The 18700-nt window shown below is 41.2% G+C and overlaps 1 protein-coding gene across 3 annotated transcripts in view; it reads left to right on the forward strand.

Moving 5' to 3' along the window:
- The window catches only part of LOC112934286 (protocadherin alpha-C2), a 113462-nt gene extending 101323 nt beyond the window's left edge, over positions 1-12139 (forward strand). For 2 of the 3 annotated variants that reach the window (XM_072749807.1, XM_026017691.2), the window contains exon 4: positions 9411-12139. In XM_072749807.1, the coding sequence (XP_072605908.1) occupies positions 9411-9721 (311 nt within the window). In that variant the 3' untranslated portion in view covers positions 9722-12139. The remainder of the gene's footprint in view (positions 1-9410) is intronic. The other variant, XM_026017697.2, reaches the window with a different exon arrangement.
- Positions 12140-18700: the final 6561 nt, after the last annotated feature.

Consider the following 18700-nt stretch of genomic DNA (forward strand, 5'->3'; position numbering starts at 1 on the left):
CTTTTACATATTTTATATATCTATAAATATATATAACTTAACTTATATATACTTTAATTTATAATTATAATTTATATATAAATATATATAGATATAAACATATAAAGATATTATCTCCTTTACATATGAAAACTAAGATGTTAAATGATTTGCTAAACATCACATAATTTATATGATGTTGCCATATTTAAACCTATTCTGATTGTAGGGCCTAATACCTTACAGAGAACAAGCAGTATATTTTTACATGGTCTTGTTTCCATGGAAAATTCTTTCCACCGTCATTTGAAGATCTAAGAAGCAGTGGGGAAATAAATGATGGAAATGCTAACCCAGGTGGTTTGAGCTTTCTCCTCCTCTCTCTGATCCTGGACAGGATTTGGGTTGCAGACTATGGTTCTCCTGTGATTTGTGGGCTGTAATTACTCAGATTAACATTGCCCAATTCATAAAGGCTGAGTGAGCAAGAGGAGGTGGAGCTTGTTCTAGTGGCTCGGCAAGTGGAGGATGGGGAGGGGGAGCTAGGGATGTTGTTCAGCCTGGTCTTGCAGCAGGTTTGATGGCGGATGGTTTTTGCCTTTTGGTCAGGCTGAGCATGTATGACTGTACAATCTGCCAAATTCTGCTACACACACACACATACACACAACTGAGAGACAGACAGATGCATGAAATGGTTGCATAAAAGCCAAAAGGGTGCAAACAAAATCAGAGCTGCTTGAGGCTGCAGCGGCTGGCTGCAGTGGGGAGAAGCAGGGTGTCCCTACACAGAAAGCCTGGATGTTCACCTGCAAACCCAGAATCTGCAGAACCACCCGTGCTCTGACTTTTCCCTGGGCATCCAGAGGCAGCAGCAGCAGCCCGCCAGAGAATGAGCAAACCAGGGGAGCTGGCTGGCTGGGCCGGAAATGGCTGTAATCATTTAATAGCCTTTGCTGGCTGCACTGACCTAGCGGGGTGGGCGGGAGGCATGCTCCAGAGTGCTGTCTGGCAAGATAGCCTGGGCTTTAATCAAAATGATGGGTTTTCTGGGAGCTCTTTATTAACCTCAGGACCAAAATCCCAAAGATGGCAACAAAGGGATGAATGGGGAGAGAAGGGGAGGGCAGAAACCTGCAGAACCGGGCTGTGATTTTCCTGAGCTTGTCACTCCCGCTTCGTGCCCCTCCCCCAGCCTCCACTCCTTTCTGATTCTTCTTTTTTTTTTTTTTTTCCTTTCTGTTTCTAGCTTAGAAGTTCCTGCCTGCATCTCTGTCTCCCAAATGGTGGCAAGGCAAATGTAATCAAAATAATTGCTACATTTGTATAATGCTTCAGAATTTTCCAAGGGCCTTTATACACAGCTCAGGATGTGGTGGAGTGAGACTGTCCAGATTCCATCAGGTCCTGGGTTCTACAATTAGTAACCTCAAGACCCTTGGTCCTTAGTCTCTTCATTTATAAAACAGACATATCCATAAAACAGACATGGATATTGGCAATATTTACTTCATGTGGTTCTTGTGAGGAGCAAAAATTATATTGCATGCAGATCTGCTTAGCCCAGTGCCACACACATAGGAAGATCCCAGTAAATCTAAAATACATCCATAATCCTGTGGAAGGTGATCATCTTCATTTTATGGATGAGAAAACCATAGTTCAGAAATATTTACGTAAATTGCGCAGGCCTGTGTACTATTAAGTCCTAAAGTCAGAGCAGGCTCTCAAGTTCAGAAGAACAAAGCAAGATGAACAGAGGAAAAGATAATTTAACCACCCTCCCACATTCTCCAGCCTGTGCCCTCCAAGAGCGTTCCTGAAAACATTGTCCTTGGTCAAAATGACTTGGTGTTGTTCTTTTGGAGGAAATCAGTGTAAATCAGAAAACTGCTCTGCTGGTGTTAGTTGATTGTCCACAGCAGTTGAGAATGAGTTGGGGATGAGTTTACAAAGTCTGGCATTTGCTTCACCATTTTCAGGACCTTCCCCAGCATCTGCATTGGCAAAGCCTCCAGCCAGCTCCTCTGAATCCCTGAGGCCAAACTTTGGCCAGTGTTCCTTTAGCTGAAAAGAGGGATGTAGGGAATGTTGCCAAAAAGACCATGGGCAGTGCCAAAGGGAGGTGTCTAAAGTAGTTTATAGGGGCACCTGGGTGGCTCACTGGGTTGAGCACCTGCCTTCAGCTTGGGTTGTGATCTCAGGGTCCTGGGATAGAGCCCTGTGTAGGGCCCCCTGCTCAGTGGGGAGTCTGCTTCTCCCTCTGATCCCACTACCCTGCTCTTTCTCTCTCTCTCTAATAAATAAATAAAATCTTTAAAAATAGTTTATAGTATTAAGTGAAGTGGCCAGCTACCTCCAGAGGGCAATTTTTTAAGTTGCAGATCTGTACACATTTTTAAAAATATGTATATTGTTCTGATTTTTAAATGTATTCCTACCTATGGTGGAGAAATCAGCCAATACAAAAAAAAAAGCCATTTACTGTAGTTATGATTATATTCTATTAAAGCTTTTATAAATTCCATTGGGTTGAAATCTGAATGTCAGGGAAGGCTCTGCCTAAGAATTCAGACCCCCACCTACTTGATGTGTACCTGAAATCCTCTTTCTGGAGTCTGGCAGAGTCTTGACTGCTTGTCAGTCTCATCCTTGCCAGGGAGCTAGGTCCCCTGGGACCAGAGGAGAGAGACTTGTGGCAAGTCACAAGAGGAGGAAGGGAAGCAGCACCAAAAGAGGAAACATTCCCTTAACTGACTGTGTGCTGGTCATGGCCCTGGTGTCTCTTCCTTTCTCATCTTCTTTAAGGGGGAGCATCTCCTTGATTCTGCCCTCAAAGTCCCAGCATTTCACAGGCAAAGCCAGCCAAGGGTCTTTAGTGCTCTTGGCCAAAAGGGACTCAAGATTAGGAGGTCAGTAAATGTTGTTTGCCAGATCGTGAAGCTATTATTTCACCTGAATGAGCCCTCAGAGACAGTTGCTTACACATCAGCCAGAACAGGTTAGGCACAGTGGTCTGTGAGGGATTCCAGAAGCTGGATCAGAGGAAGATGCACCAGAGTGGATCTCTGCTTCTTGGAGTCTAAGGCTGAGTCAGACCAACCAGGACTCCCAGCAAAGGCCGAGAAGCTTAGTGACATGTAAAAAATCTCATTAACTCTTAGCAGTCCTGCTGTGAGGGGGTCCCTCAGTCAACAGGCAGAGCCATTAATGTCCTTTAATTCTGTAAGATAAAGATATCTCTGAGTTCTGCATCTCCAGATGACAGTTCCAAGGCCCCATGCAGAGTCCTGGTTGTGGTTGGAAAAAATTTTCATCCTGGCCTATGTGAGGGCCACTGAAGGACTATGGATTGGTACAGAAGCCCAGTTCTCCTAGATGCCAAATCCCAGGCTTTTCAATACCAGTCTTGCTTTTGTCTTCATCTCTCAGGGTCAGGGCTTGTATTTTAAAGGTAAACAGGCAGGTTCTGGCTGAGCTCAATTGCAGATTTATCTCAGATGGCTCAAAGAAATGAGTTTTAGTCTCAGAGAAAAAGCATCGAGATGGCCCTATGTCCAAAGAGCTATAGAGTAAGCTTCACTGGGGGAAGCATGCTGTAGGAAAAGGGATTTGGTGGAAAGAAGAAAGCTTCCTTTCCCTACTGCATTCTGGTAACTAAATTTACATTATTCTAACCTGCCTTCCAGCCCCGATATATATATATATATTGCCCGTACATGATTCAGTTTATTGGGCTCTTCCATCGCGCTGGCTATCAGGCTTAGCACTTCACACGCATTACTTCACTGTCTTCAGGGACAGCAGAGTGCAGTAAGCAGAGAGCTGTTGGATCTGCTAGGGTGGCTGCCACTTCTCATACCTGTTTTTTCATTCAGCCACCTAGCAAGTATTTAATTAAACACCTGTTACGGGCCAGGAATCACACTAGACATCAACTATTAGTGGTGAATAAAACGTATATTTTCTGCCTCTGTGGATGTTACAGTGACAGATGGAGGTAAAAGGGTTGTGCTTGGGTAGAAGGGTCATAGAATACCTCTGCCAGGGGGTGACATTTCAGCACAGACTTGAAGAATGAGGAATCATGCTAAGAATGGAGGGGAGATCATTCTAGACAAAAGGAAACTGTGTGTATACAGTTCTTGAAGCAAAAACAATCACAAGGGGTATTGAAAAACTGAAAGAAGGCCTATGTGGTAAGAGGGAGACTTGTAGATGCGATTGGAGAATAAAAAATAGATTTATTTAAGGGCGTTCTATACCATGTTAAGGAGTTTGACTTTTTAAAAAAAAAATTTATTTTTTGTTAAGGCAGTAGAAAGCCTCTGAATAATTTTAAACAGGGGAGTGATGTAATCTGGCTTCTATTTTTGTAGGATTTTACTGTATGTATGCTATACTTCAGGGGATTAGTTTTGTTTTGTTTTGTTGTTGTTTTTTAAGGAGAAAAAGAAAAAAAATAAATGGAGGGAAAGAGTAGGAATAAAGAGAACTCTGGCTCCTGGGTGGAGGGCTAGAGAGAAGCCAGTGTCAAAACAGGCAGCACAAGGCAATTGTTGGAATTTACATTCTGGATAATGGTGCCCTGAGAAAAAGGTAGTGACAATTCAAATGGAGAGAAGAGGACCAAGTCAAGGTATATTTAGGAGGCAGGAATGACAGGTCTTGATGGATGATAAATGGGGAACAGAAAATAGAAAAAAAAAATGGACACTGGCTCTGAAGTTTCCAGCTTGAGCATTAAAGTGAGTGGAGTGCCATTTATTGAGACTGGAGAGATTTAGAAAGAACTAGACAAGAGGAATCAGGAGTTCCTTCAGCTTGAGATGCCCCATGAGACTTTCAAGAGAAGATACAGGATAGGTAGGTATTAGGAGACGTGAGACTGGAGCACAGAAGGATGGGGGGTCTCCACATAGAAATCTGGGTCTCAGCAGTACATGTGGACAGTATGCATACCCATGGACCTGGCTGAAATCCCCACAGGAGTTGAAGAAAAAGAAGAGAAGGTGGTCTAAGGCCAAAAGAGAACGTCAGGAGAATGGTTTGACAGGGAACTGATAAAAACCAGTGTCTCCAGAAGGGACTGACAAATGCTCCCAAGGGGTTCCCGGCAGCACAGACTGAATTGTGACCACTGGCTTTGGCTATTATATGATGAGTGGGTTTGACATGAGCAGTATTACAAAAGTAGTGCTTAAGGATGCCAGATTCAAAGAGATAGGGCAGTGATAGATCAGGAGATGGAAAGAGCAGATGTAGAAAAATCCCAAAATGCAATCAAACATAAAGTTTTTCTGGCAGAACTTTTTTTTTTCACGATGCCACCGAAGGAGCAGTGTCTGATACAAGGACACTACTCTGATGTCAAAGGGTTTCGATGTCATGGCCACTGGGATTACTTTGCCCAGATAGACCATTACTCTTCCTCTCTAGCTCTGACCTCTACTCTTCTAGAAGTCATTGTCTTCCAGCTGGACTCTTGGGAAAGTCTTGCATCAAAAACCCCTTTGGGGGATCCCTGGTGGCGCAGCGGTTTGGCGCCTGCCTTTGGTCCAGGGCGCAATCCTGGAGACCCAGGATCGAATCCCACGTCGGGCTCCCGGTGCATGGAGCCTGCTTCTCCCTCTGCCTACGTCTCTGCCTCTCTCTCTCGCCCTCTGTGTGACTATCATAAATAAATAAAAAAAAAAAAAAAAGAAAAGAAAAGAAAACAAAAACCCCTTTGGATGCATAATAATTTTCTCCAGTCTCACTGCAAATTTCATCTTTTCTCTGGAATCTCCTTTGACTTTCTCAAGTATAATTAACAATTTTATCCTCTGAAATCCCCAAAACATTTCACATGTACCTTGGTCATTGGATTTATCCATTAACCTGGGGCCTTATAATCACTTAAGTGTCTGTCCCAACTAGACTCTGAGCACCCTGAGGGAGGAGTATAAGGTTGGCTCCCAGTGCTTTTCTCAAATAGACCTGTATTTACAACAGAATCCCATACTCCTATCCTGGGCAATATCCCCTACACCCACACATCTTTCCATCTCTTCTCTACTTCATTCCACCACTCCTCAGGATGATTGTGATAGACTTGGGATCAAATAATTGAATCAACTAATTTATCTTTTGTTTTGGACAGAGTAGTTGTCAAAATGTGTACCCAGAGTGTTCTTTAATTCACATGCTATTAATTAGCATATTCTTCTTTTCCTTCTTTTAATATCTGAAACTGCATCATGTACCTCTAAATTAGGTTTTTGGTTTTTTTTTTTTCCTCCATTACCTGAAGACAAAGCATTTTGAGTATAATTGCAGACAAGAGTTCTGAAATCCCTTGGCAGTTCTTAGTTTGGGGGTTTGGGAGGGGGGCGTTGACCAGGTAATACAAAATCTACTTCTTCAGCTGCCTTTTATGTTACCAGTGTTATTGAAACCTCCATTTGAAAAATTATGAGAGAAAACTTGAGATCCCAGAGGCCCTTAGAACTGGCTTGAGAAACAGTAGTGTAGTACCTGACATCAAATGAGATTCAAGTATTTCAGTTGTGATTAGAAGAACAAATGCCCAGGGCGTCTTTCATTGTGGAAAGGCTAAAAAAGTTACAGCACTAATTGCTGCAGCGAATGCCCTGTTTAGCTCTTAGAGCCTCAGGTCTTTTGGTTTTTCTCTCTCTCTCTCCTCTTCCCTGTGCACCCATCCTCCGCCCCCTCTAAAAAAAAAAGTTCTTTAGCAAAGAATAAGAGTCTGAGACTGTGGTGGTTTCCCTTTGGTTTCAGGTAATGGTTAGTATGCCAGGGCAGGGAGAGGTCATCCTTTTTTTTTCTTAAAAGCAGGAGATGAAATGCATAATGAAAAGTATCTATCTTTGTCAAGATAAGAATTATCTTCCTTCTTTCGGCTGGTAGTGCAGTCTGCTAGGAGTGGTATATGTGAGAGAGCTCCCCTCTTTAGAGCTTCCTGACTCCATTTTTTTTTAATTTTTATTTTTTATTTTTAAAAGATTTTATTTATTTATTTATTCATGAGAATACACAGAGAGGAGAGAGAGAGGCAGAGACACAGGCAGAGGGAGAAGCAGGCTCCATGCAGGGAGCCTGATGTGGGACTCGATCCCAGGTCTCCAGGATTGCATCCTAGGCTGTAGGCAGCGATAAACCACTGAGCCACGGGGGCTGCCTCTCCATTTTTTTTTTTAAAGGAAGCCCTACTTGCAACCTGGGGCTGAACTTACTACCTGGAGATGGAGTCTCATGCTCCAAGGACTGAACCAGCCAGATGCCCCTCCTGACTCCATTATTTATTTTTTTATTTATGTTTTTAAAGATTTTATTTATTTATTTGACAGGGAGAGAAAGAGTGAGAGTGAGAGTGAGAGAGATCATGAGTGGGGGGGGGGGAAGGGCAGAGGAAGAACCAGACTCCTTGGGAGTAGGGACCCTGATGTGAGACTTGATCCCAGGACTCTGGGATCATGACCTGAGCAGAAGGCAGATGCTTAATTGACTGAGCCACCCAGGCACCCTGACTCTATTTTAAATGAGGGTTTTGTTTGGTTTTTTTTACTCATTTTTACAATATATACCACATTTTTTTTATCCATTCATTCATCTATGGACACCTAGTTTGTTTCTGTATCTTGGCAATGTAAATAACATTGCAGTGAACATAGGGATGCACATACCTTTTCAAGCTAGTGTTTTTTTTTCTTTTTCTTTTTTGTAAAAAAGATTTATTTATTTGAGAGAGAGAGAGAGAACCAGGGGAGGGGTACGGGGTTGGAAAGAGAGAGAGTCTTAAGCCAAATCTGCGCCGATCGCAGAACCCAACATGGGGCTCAGTCTTACCACCCTGAGATCATGACCAAAGCTGAAGCCCAGAGTGGGAGGCTCAACTGCAGCACCCAGGGGCCCCAAGCTAGTGTCTTTATTTTCTTTGGATCAATACCCAGAAGTATGATTACTGGATTTACAGTATTTCTATTTTTATTTTTTTGAGGAACCTCCATACTGTTTTCCATAGTGGCTGTACCAGTGTACATTCCTACTGACAATCCACAAGGGTTCCTTTTCTCCATGTCCTCACTAACACTTGTTATTTCTTGTCTTTTTGATGATAGCCATTCTGACAAGTGGGAAATGGTATCTCATTGTGGTTTTGATTTTCATTTCCCTGATGATTAGTGATAGGTGTCTTTTCATGTACTTGTTGGCCATGTGTATGTCTTCTTTGGAAAAAAGTCTATTCAGATCTTCCGCCTATTTTTTAATCAGATTGTATGTATTTTTGCTGTTGAGTTGTAAGAGTTCTTTATGTATTTGGGGTATTGACCATTTATCAGCTATATGATTTACAAATATTTCCTCCCATGCAATAGATCGCCTTTTCATTTTGTTGATGATTTAGTTTGTTGGGCAGTAGCTTCTTAGTTTAAAAAGCTAATTTTTGCTTTTTTCACTTTTGCTTTTGGTGTCAGATTCAAGAAGACCGATATCAGGGAGGTATTGCCTATGTTTTCTTTTAGGAATTTCATGCTTTCAGGTCTTACATTCAAGTCTTTAGTCCGTTTTGAGTTTATTTTTGTGTGTAGTGTAAGACAGGGGTCAGGTTTCATTCTTTCGCATGTAGCTGTCCAGTTTTCCCAACACCATTTACTGAAGAAACTGTTCCTCCACCCCACTGTATATTCTTGCCTCATTTGTTGTAAATTAATAGACCATATATATATGTGGGTTTACTCCTGGGTTTTCTGTCCTGTTTCATGGATCTAAGTGTCTGTTTTTATGCCAGTACTATCCTGTTGGATTACTATAGCTTTGTAATATAGCTTTAAATCAGGAAGCATGATGCCTCCAGCTTTGTTCTTTTTTCTCAAGATTGCTTTAGCTCTTTAGGGTCTTTGTGGTTCTGTACAAATTTTAAGATTGTTCTATTTCTATGAAAAATGCCATGGGAATTTTGATAAGGATTGCATGGATTCCATAACAATATTAATTCTTCCACTCCAGGAGCACAGAATATCTTCCCATTTATTTGTCATTTCTTCAATTCCTTCCATAAATATCTTCGAGTTTATAGTACAGGTCTTTCAGCTCCTTGTGAAATAAATTCCTAGTTCTCTTATTGCTACTTCTGCTTTAATCCAGTACATTTCCCATTAGAATAAGTAATCACAACTGTATTCTTTAGGAAACTCTTCACAAGGAACCAAAAATATGTCACTAGAAAATTAGATTTACCGACCTTCTGGTGAGAAAATCTGCCCTCCTGATTGTTTCCAAACACTGACCTTGGCCTCAGGCTTGAAGAAATAACCCCTGAGTCCTTGGGAGCCAGGCTCATCAGTACAGCTTCCCCTGTAGTCCAGTCACTAGTGTGGCCTGTAAGGCTTGTGTTGACTCTTATTGACTTGTGATATTCTGTCTTTCAGAACCAGAGGCAGGAGAGGTGTCCCCTCCAGTCGGTGCTGGTGTCAACAGCAACAGCTGGACCTTTAAATACGGACCAGGCAACCCCAAACAATCTGGTCCCGGTGAGTTGCCAGACAAATTCATTATCCCGGGATCTCCCGCAATCATCTCCATCCGGCAGGAGCCCACTAACAGCCAAATTGACAAAAGTGACTTCATAACCTTCGGCAAAAAGGAAGAGACCAAGAAAAAGAAGAAAAAGAAGAAGGGTAACAAGACCCAGGAAAAAAAAGAGAAAGGGAACAGCACGACTGACAACAGTGACCAGTGAGGTCCTCTCATGGAAACAAGCCACTTAGCCAGTTTTTGTAATAATGGCAAATCTCTCCCATGTAGCAACTCCCCACACCTTTCTCCTCTCTCCATGAGCCCTCTCTTCTAGACCTCAGAAATCTGCAGAAAGTTCCCCATGTCTGTGTAGATCACATTGAACAGGTTTTTGTCTTAAAAGCTTTACTAAGTCTGGTGTTAACTCTTTCTCTCCACTCTGGCTTGTTTTCAGAACCTAAAAAGCAGACCCAAGTTTCCTTTCTCCTCCGCCGCAAATGAGAGGCTTTCCAGTCCCGCCAGTGAGAGGTTGGACTCTCTGCCCTGTGCTCCGGGGATGCTGTCTTGATGACACTTGCAGGGCAGGCTCAAAGATTTTGAGATTGAGCAGCTTGGGTGTCTGTGGCCACTGGGTTTGTGTGGTCACCGGGGGCGTGTGAGTGCCAGACATCGGCTGGGATGGGCCAGGTGAGACTAGCTGGTACAAGGAGGGCTGGTTCAAAGAAAGGCAAAGAAACAGTGGGAGTTGCCAATCCAGGGGGAACACGAAACTAAAAGGGACCAGACTTTTTAAATCTTACAACTTAAGAGGCGGTAGCCACCTTCCCGCAGACAAAACTACCCCCACTGATAAGGCTTTAGGAGGCCTCAAGTCTGTTGGCTGTGGTGTCATTATTCCTAAAACCTTCATCACACAGGCCAAAGGCTCAGTGTTGAATGAGGCCAACCGGGGCAACAGAAGCAGATCTGATGTGTTTGCTGTGTATGTCCTTGTACTCACTTTATTAAAAATTCTTTTGCACACAATGTTTATGAAAAGGCCAGATCCTTTTCCAACACATATGCAAAAGCAAACGTGAAAGAAAACCCCAACACCTCATTTTATGCTGTTTGTTGTTTGATAGATTTATTTAAAAAAGAGAAAATCTATAACTATAAATCTTTAAAGAGAAATATGATGACTACAGTTCCCCCTCAACTCTCCTCAAAAGAGAATCCAGTCTACAGCCATTTAAATGATCATGCTGCTACAGAAGTGCTTTAAGAGAATTGCCTGAAACATCTGTATTATACTGGCCACCTGCCAATCACAGCTTTACTCTTTCAGGTCACTCTGGGGCTGCCTCTTGCATGTATTAATGACTAAGTGAAAGGATCTTTCTCTCTCTCTCTCTCTCTTTTCTAAGAAACAATTATGTGCACTTTGAATACACAGCCTTCTCTAGCTAACTATTTCAAGACCCCGAAATTGAAGAAAAATAATTGTTTTCTCATACACACAGTGAGCCGGCTTTTCAATCCTCGAATTCTGTGATTTGTCTTGGTGTGCTAGCCCACACCTTCTCTTTGGTTTAGTTTTCCTTTTTTAGAACACTCTGAATTGCTAATCTTGCTAACACCTATGACGTTACCTGAAATCAATCTCCCATATGTATGCTGTATGCTATTATAAGACTCCTGAAATATACTTACTCTGTGCTTGTGTATGTGAATGTTAATGCAACTATTACCTAGAGTGAACTTTAAGCTTTATTGTTGAATGTAATTCCATTATATTTCCTTTTGTACACCTGTGAAAAAGTGGAGTAATGTTTTTTTAACCATTGTTTAATCAGCTTTTGTGTATAAAAGGCACAGTAAAATTTCTTTCTTAAATCAAGACACTGGTGATTCAAGGAATTTTATTTATGGTCAGCCAAGAGCTGTCTCTTGCCAAGACTCCTGCTGGCAAGGGAATGGATAAAGCTGTTTTTTTCTAGTAACAATTCTGGAATGAATACCGTAGTTACAACCTGAGAGTATGCAAGCACAAAATTTACCAATCTGACCTCGCTGAAGTCGCAGAATGCTTTGAAACTCTAATGACATCTGGAATATCAGCTCATAGAGAAGAATAAAATTTACTGTCACCTTAAATAAGAAATTTTAATTTTGTTAAAATGTACAAGTTTAACTATATTATCTTTTCAAAGTTATCATAAGAGAGGTAGGAGTCTGTTATTAAAACAAAAACATTAAATCTCAAAACAAAAGCCTGTTTTGTCTACTTTTAGCTTCATTCTCCCATATTTTGAAGGGTGTGTAACTTCAGCTCTGCAGGATTGCATGGGGTAAAACTTGTTGCCAACACATGTGAACCATTGCTACATTGTAGGTTGTGATCATTTTGCCCCATTGAACCCATGTATCTGACCTTACGTGCCTTTTGAATACTAGGAGAATCGGGCTAATTTATTAATGATGATAATTATAATGTATCTGTACAGCACTTTTTACATTTGCAAAGTGCTTTCCAGTCCATGTTAGTTACTAGTTATTACAGCTGTAAGGATAAAACACATCATGTGGATTCATTTTAATTGGTGCTATTGGTATTTATTCTGTTATTGCTAATAAATGGAAAATGGTGGTATGAAAGAAATGGTGGTCATTTCTAAGTATAAGAGTAGGAGGAAATAGAACACTGATTATCATTAGCTGTTGTCACTGAAGAAGTTTATGATACGAAACTTACAGTGTCATTTTCTGGCTACTTCCACTGGCTTCTGTGTTCAGCACTAAGGCAAAGCACCCAACAGAATTAAGACTCAGACTCTACAATTTGACCAGAATGGGCAGCCAGGAGGCTTCTTGGTCACTTCCCAGTACACTCTATCAGTTTTCTGTAGTAAGAATTACAACAAACCAATTTTCAGTACACTCTATCAGTTTTCTGTAGTAAGAATTACAACAAACCAATTTTTATCACTAGACCCCTCCAGTCATCTTAATCATTACTTGCTTAGCCTTTGGTCCTCTCTATACTTGGGCAGTCAAATAATGCCCCCAGGAAATACACTTTCATTGAGCAGTGTATATGCTAGCCACTCTACGAGGTAGGTTCAGTTCACAGCATATGTTCTGTAACAGATTATTTTTTCCTTCTGTAATTACATTTTATGAGCACTTCTCAACTGGGAGCAATTTTGCTTCTCAGGGGACATTTGGTAACATCTGGAGATATTTTGGGGGGTTTTGTTACTTGGATGGAAGTGCTACTGGCATCTGATGGATAGAGGCCAAGGATGCTGCTTAACATCCCATAATACACAAGACAGCTCCCCACAACAAAGAGTTTTCCAGCCCAAAATGTCAATAGTACCAAGACAGAAAATTCTTGAGATAGAGTGACCATATAATTTGTTGTTGAATCCATTTTTGAGATGGAAATAATCAGGATACAAGATGTAAGCTGGGACTATCTCAGGCATACAGGGATGTATGGTGAGTCTACTTATAGAAAGAAAGAGAAACTAATATTACACTATACATTAACTAACTGGAATTTAAATAAAAACTTGAAAAAAAAAAAACTGAAGAAGAAAGAAACAAACCAGTATCGTTCTGTCACTCATTAGCTGGGGACCCTTGGGCAAACCATTGTGTCTCTCAGTTGTTCAGCCTCAGTTTCATCATCTATCAAATGGGAATAATTATAGTACAACCTTATAGATTTGTGGGGCTGATACAGCAAGAGAATCTCAAAAAGTTTTAGCACGATGTCAGGCACACCACAGTGCTCAGTAAAGAATTATTAGTCTTTTTTTTTTAGATTTATTTATTTATTTATTCATGATAGAGTAAGAGAGAGAAAGGCAGAGACTCAGGCAGAGGGAGAAGCAGGCTCCATGCTGGGAGCCCGACGTGGGACTCGATCCCGGGACTCGATCCCGGGACTCCAGGGCTGTGCCATAGGCCAAGGGCAGGCGCCAAACCGCTGAGCCACCCAGGGATCCCCAGAATTGTTATTCTTAATAATCCTTTTCTTCCATCTCCTCACACTACTCCCCCCCCCCCCCCTTTTTAAGATTATTTATTTTGGAGAGAATAGGCATTTGTGCAAGGGGTAGGGTGTAGGGTGGTGTGGGATGGGGTGGGGTCAGGGGAAGATAAAGGGAGAGTGAGACAGAGAATCTTAAGCAGGCTCTATGCCCACAGTGAGTCCAACGTGAGGCTTGATCTCACAACCCTGAGATCATGATCTGAGCTGCAATCAAGAGTTGGACGCTCAAGTGACTGAGCCACCCAGGTACCCCCATCTCCTCACTTTTTTTTCAGAAATTTAGCTATTACATTCAGGACACTTGTCCTACTGATTAAAATTCGAGTGACAGATTATAAGTCAACATAAACTTTTTGTTTAAAATACAAATATTTGGGATCCCTGGGTGGCGCAGCAGTTTGGCGCTTGCTTTTGGCCCGGGGCGCGATCCTGGAGACCCGGGATCGAATCCCACGTCGGGCTCCCGGTGCATGGAGCCTGCTTCTCCCTCTGCCTGTGTCTTTGCCTCTCTGTCTCTCTCTGTGTGACTATCATGAATAAATAAAAAAAAAAAAATAAATAAATAAAATAAAATAAAATAAAATAAAATACAAATATTTTTACTCCATATTTTTGCTCACCTCTCAAGGAAAAGCAGTCAGGTCAGTTTCATAACACTACCTACTTCTATCATGAATAATAATCAGGTCTCTAAGTGGTCAAGCAACCAGTCTGTTTACAGCTGTACCATGTTAATGATCAGTATCTGAAAGCCAGAGACCAAAGGGCTTAGAAGTCACTTTGCATCTTCCAATGAATAAATTCCTTGTGAGCCTAAGTGCAACAGCTTGAGAGAGAAAAAGGAATCACCTCCAAATACTTCTTTTGGCAGGTAGGCAAAACACCAAAGTCCACAAACTTGCCTAGTGTCCTACAGCTAATCAGGAACAAACCAAATGTATCCCTCTTAAGCACCAGGCTGCTTGATATGGGCCTTATATACAGAGAGAGAGTGCAGGATTCATTCCTTTGAAGAATTACAATTCACCTAATTTTAAAGGATGAGGCTCCTCGATGCATGTCAGTCTTTCCCCTTGGCTTTTAGCCTAAAGTAAGATTCTAAGTCACAAGATGTCCTATTACTTTTTTGTAGGTTTTATAAATTCAAAACTCAATCCTAAAGCACAAATGTAGTTGACCAAACACTAAAGCAATTCTAATGTTAAATCTAGATTTTAGGGGCACCTGGGTGGCTCAGTGGTTAAGCATCTGCCTTTGGCTCAGGTCATGATCCTGGGGTCTTTGGATTGCGTCCCACATCAGGCTCCTTACATGGAGCCTGCTTCTTCTTCTGCCTATGTCTCTGCCTCTCTCTCTGTCTCTCATGAGTAAATAAATAAAATCTTTATTTTTTAATCTATATTTTATTTTTTTAAAGATTTTTTATTTATTTACTAGAGATACAGAGAGAGAGAGAGAAGCAGGCTCCATACTGGGAGCCTGACATGGGACTTGATCCCTGGTCTCCAGGATCACACCCTGGGCTGAAGGCGGCGCTAAACCACTGAGCCACTAGGTCTGCCCTTTAATCTAGATTTTAAAACTTCCAAAACAAGAGGTATGCTAAAACAAACACAAAAAACTACAGGTAAGCTTCTTCTTTAGGATTTGAAAGCCTCAATAGCTTACCTAAAAAATGGCAAGCTGGCCACTTTTTGACCTGTTTCATCACTTTTATATGTATTTCCTCTCCTTGTAGAAGAAGCAGATCACATAATTTCTTTCAGAAATTAGCTTGGCTGCTGGCTAGCAGGACATATATTTACAACCTAAGGTACCCCTTCTGATTTTATGCAGACGTACGTACACACACAGACAGATCCTTCTGTTATAACAAAGCAGGGGGCTCTAGTAAATGAGCAACATGCTCTTTCTTCTCCCTTTGAAATTGTGCCTAAAAGTGGTATACATACACCATAACCTCATTGTCAGTACCAGTAGGTGAAGTGTTTATTGGTTCCCATTTTCTCATGGGGTTGTTCCATGGGGAAATGCCGGGGGGGGGGGGGGGGGGGGGGCAACACGACATCTTAAGTCTTTTGCCTCAAAAAAAGTCTATGAGTTTATCTTTGAGCTTAAGTTCCTTTTTTTTTTTTTTTTAAGATTTTATTTATTTATTCATGAGAGAGACACAGAGAGAGGCAGAGACACAGGCAGAGGGAGAAGCAGGCTCCATGCAAGCAGCCCGACATGAGACTCAATCCCGGGACCCCAGGATCAGGCCAAAGGCAGGCACTAAACCACTGAGCCACCCAGGGATCCCCTGAGCTTAAGTTCCTGTGAGACAGAGACTGCTAGATTTACTCCCTAACCCTAACATGGAGTCTAGTCTGCACAAAGAAATAAGGGAGATTAGGCAGTGAAAAACATACAGCCCAGCAGTTTGTTAGGTTATGCAATAATCCTGTGACTGAGGAGTCATCAATCCACAAAGAACATGAACAATTCAACCACTCAGCCAGCAGCTAGTCTTAGAGCAGAGCTAAAGAAATTGACAACTGAGGCATAAACATCCAGGAGACTTAATTAAACAGCTCCCATTTTTAAGGGTGGTTTTCACTAGCCTAACTTGATTTAATTTTACTTGACACTGAATCTTTACTATAAAAGCACATGTTCTTCTTTATAAATCAAATAATCTTACAGTTCTCCCTCACTCAGGTATCCGATGTCAACATGTTCAAGTGTGTTTTTCCTATGTGCGTGCACTCGTGTGCATGCACACAGACACATACAAACATTCATAGTTAGGAAGGAGACTACTAGTCATTGAGCATGGTGCTCTTTTCCCTTTGAAGTTGTGCCTAAAAGTGGTCTATAGCAACTCTACTATCATAACCAGTTAGGTAAAATGTAGAAAATCAAACTTATGTGATACATGTGTATCACGTTCACCTAAGTGTAATTGTTTTCTTTTTCAAAAAAAAAAAAAAAAAAAAAAAAGATAATACCACGCCCATCATCCAAAGCTTTTTTTAAGTATCTACAATAACATGGAGATTTCTCCAGTTTAACTCTAAATCACTCCTTTTAATTCCTATACAAATTTCATATAATGGCCAGATCATAATGAATTTGCCTATTCCTTTATTAATGGATGTTTAGGCTAATCCAGATTTTCACTACCAGAAACAAAAAATGGCAGTTATGTGCAATGAGAAACTCAGTACCTGAGCCTTATAAAATCTGGTCTAGGTGTATCCCAAAGAGGAATTTTATAAGGCTTTTATGAACTTTATGTGACTTCCTCCATAATAACCACAATCCTCCATCTGAATACATACTCAGTTTTGGTATTCAATGGTAAATTGTGGCTCTATCTATATAGATGAATGATGAAAACAGAAGAGACATTCACATGAGAAAGACAGAAGAAAAATTTGTTTTCAATTACTTACCCAAAATCATTTATTGGGAGCTCCATCTCACCCAAAAGACTTTTTTTAATCCAATTACAGATTGGAATGCATATATGGAAGAGGGAACCTAAAAGACAATTCAAATACTTGCTTAGACCATCTAGTTGAATACTGCATTGAAAGCAGTCTAATTGTCTTCAAGGTTGTTACATATTAGCTGAGAAGTAGACATATGAATTTAGTATCTGTGGAACAGATTTCATTTTAAGAAAAATAAATTGTTAATCAATAATGACTCTGAGACAGCCAAGGATCAAGGTAGCCATTCATGTGTTAATCTCAGTTTCAAAATCATGTGGCTTAAACCTTTGAAAGACTGGTCTCACTAAATTAGTGATACAAATCAGCCTTTCAAGAAAGAATTAACTCTCATGTCCTTAGGTTTATTCCATTCTCTATGGCTAACAGCATTTATTATCCAGATGAAATATACATTTCTTCTCAACTGCAGTAACTTTCCAGATCACTTTCCTCTTTGTCTTCCTCCGTCCTACAGCCAATTTTCCAAGAGCAAGGGATCAGTCCAAGAGAAGTATCAGAATTCCTTTCACATCTTTCACAGTGGACAGCTAGCTTCAAGCCCTGTCAGATGTCTGGCAAGCCAGTTCTGGAACATAAGTGGGTGATGCACATGTTTGGGAGCAATAGCTGGAATAGGCAGTGCTAGATCTAGCCTGGGGATGCTTGTAGGGCAGGGAGATGGGTTTCTACGGCTGAGCTTACATCAGAAACATAGGAGCATTCAGTTACTTTCTTCGTATAGGTGTGTAATGAGAGGGCAGAGGGGCTGTGGGACAGGTCCATTCTGTTGGCAGGGATGTGCATTGTAGAACAGACTTTTGGTTGCAAGTGAAATAAACCAGCTTCATCTAGATTAAGCTAAAAAGGACAATTTATTATAAAGGCACAGGATGTCTCATTGAAACCAAAAATGGGAATGCAGCTGAGCCTCTAGAAGGGACCTAGAAGCCAGAAAGCCACTGTTTTTTGTTTGTTTGTTTAAATTTCATCTTCTCTAATTATCTTTCTTAACCTGCTTCATTCTTCTCTATCTCTATAGACTGTTTTTCTCTCCTCTTTTCCACAGCTTCTAAATGTATTTATTCTTGGTTCTAGTGGCTCACAAAAACCTACCTTCTCTTTCTAAATACCCATTCTAAGTTATTCATGGAGACAAACACTGACTGGATTGCCCTGAGTCGGATGGTCAAGTGTTGTTCTATTAGCTATGGGCCAGTGGGCTAGAGAAAGGAAAGGAAAGCGATCTTCCCCAGAAAAGGGAAGATCAGACATTTAGAGACAACTTTAAAAGTTTGTCGACTGCTGATATTCCTCAAGGGTAAACTAAACCTAAGTGTATACAATCTTAGAAAGGGCCTACCAGAAACTCGTTTAACAAGTAAAAAACCAAAGAAGGGAAATGTCTCATTCAAGGTCACAGCTAGTAAGTGACAAAGCAAAGTCCTTCTTTTATTATCAGGGACTGCAAGACCAGAGGCCACTGAGAGTGAATGACAAAACCCATTGTGGGACCCAGGAAATTTAACAAAAATCCCCTACCCCTGGACAAGCAGAGCCGGACTAACTCCATTTTGTGCTGCACCCACCACCTCCTGTATGACCCCCACATGACCTGCTTATTGCTTAAGGCGCTGCCCCACCCTAGTCAAGCCGCTGGGCACACCCTTACCAGTAACAATAT

Source organism: Vulpes vulpes, chromosome 2, assembly GCF_048418805.1.
Source record: "Vulpes vulpes isolate BD-2025 chromosome 2, VulVul3, whole genome shotgun sequence".
Classification (NCBI taxonomy): Eukaryota; Metazoa; Chordata; class Mammalia; order Carnivora; family Canidae; genus Vulpes; species Vulpes vulpes.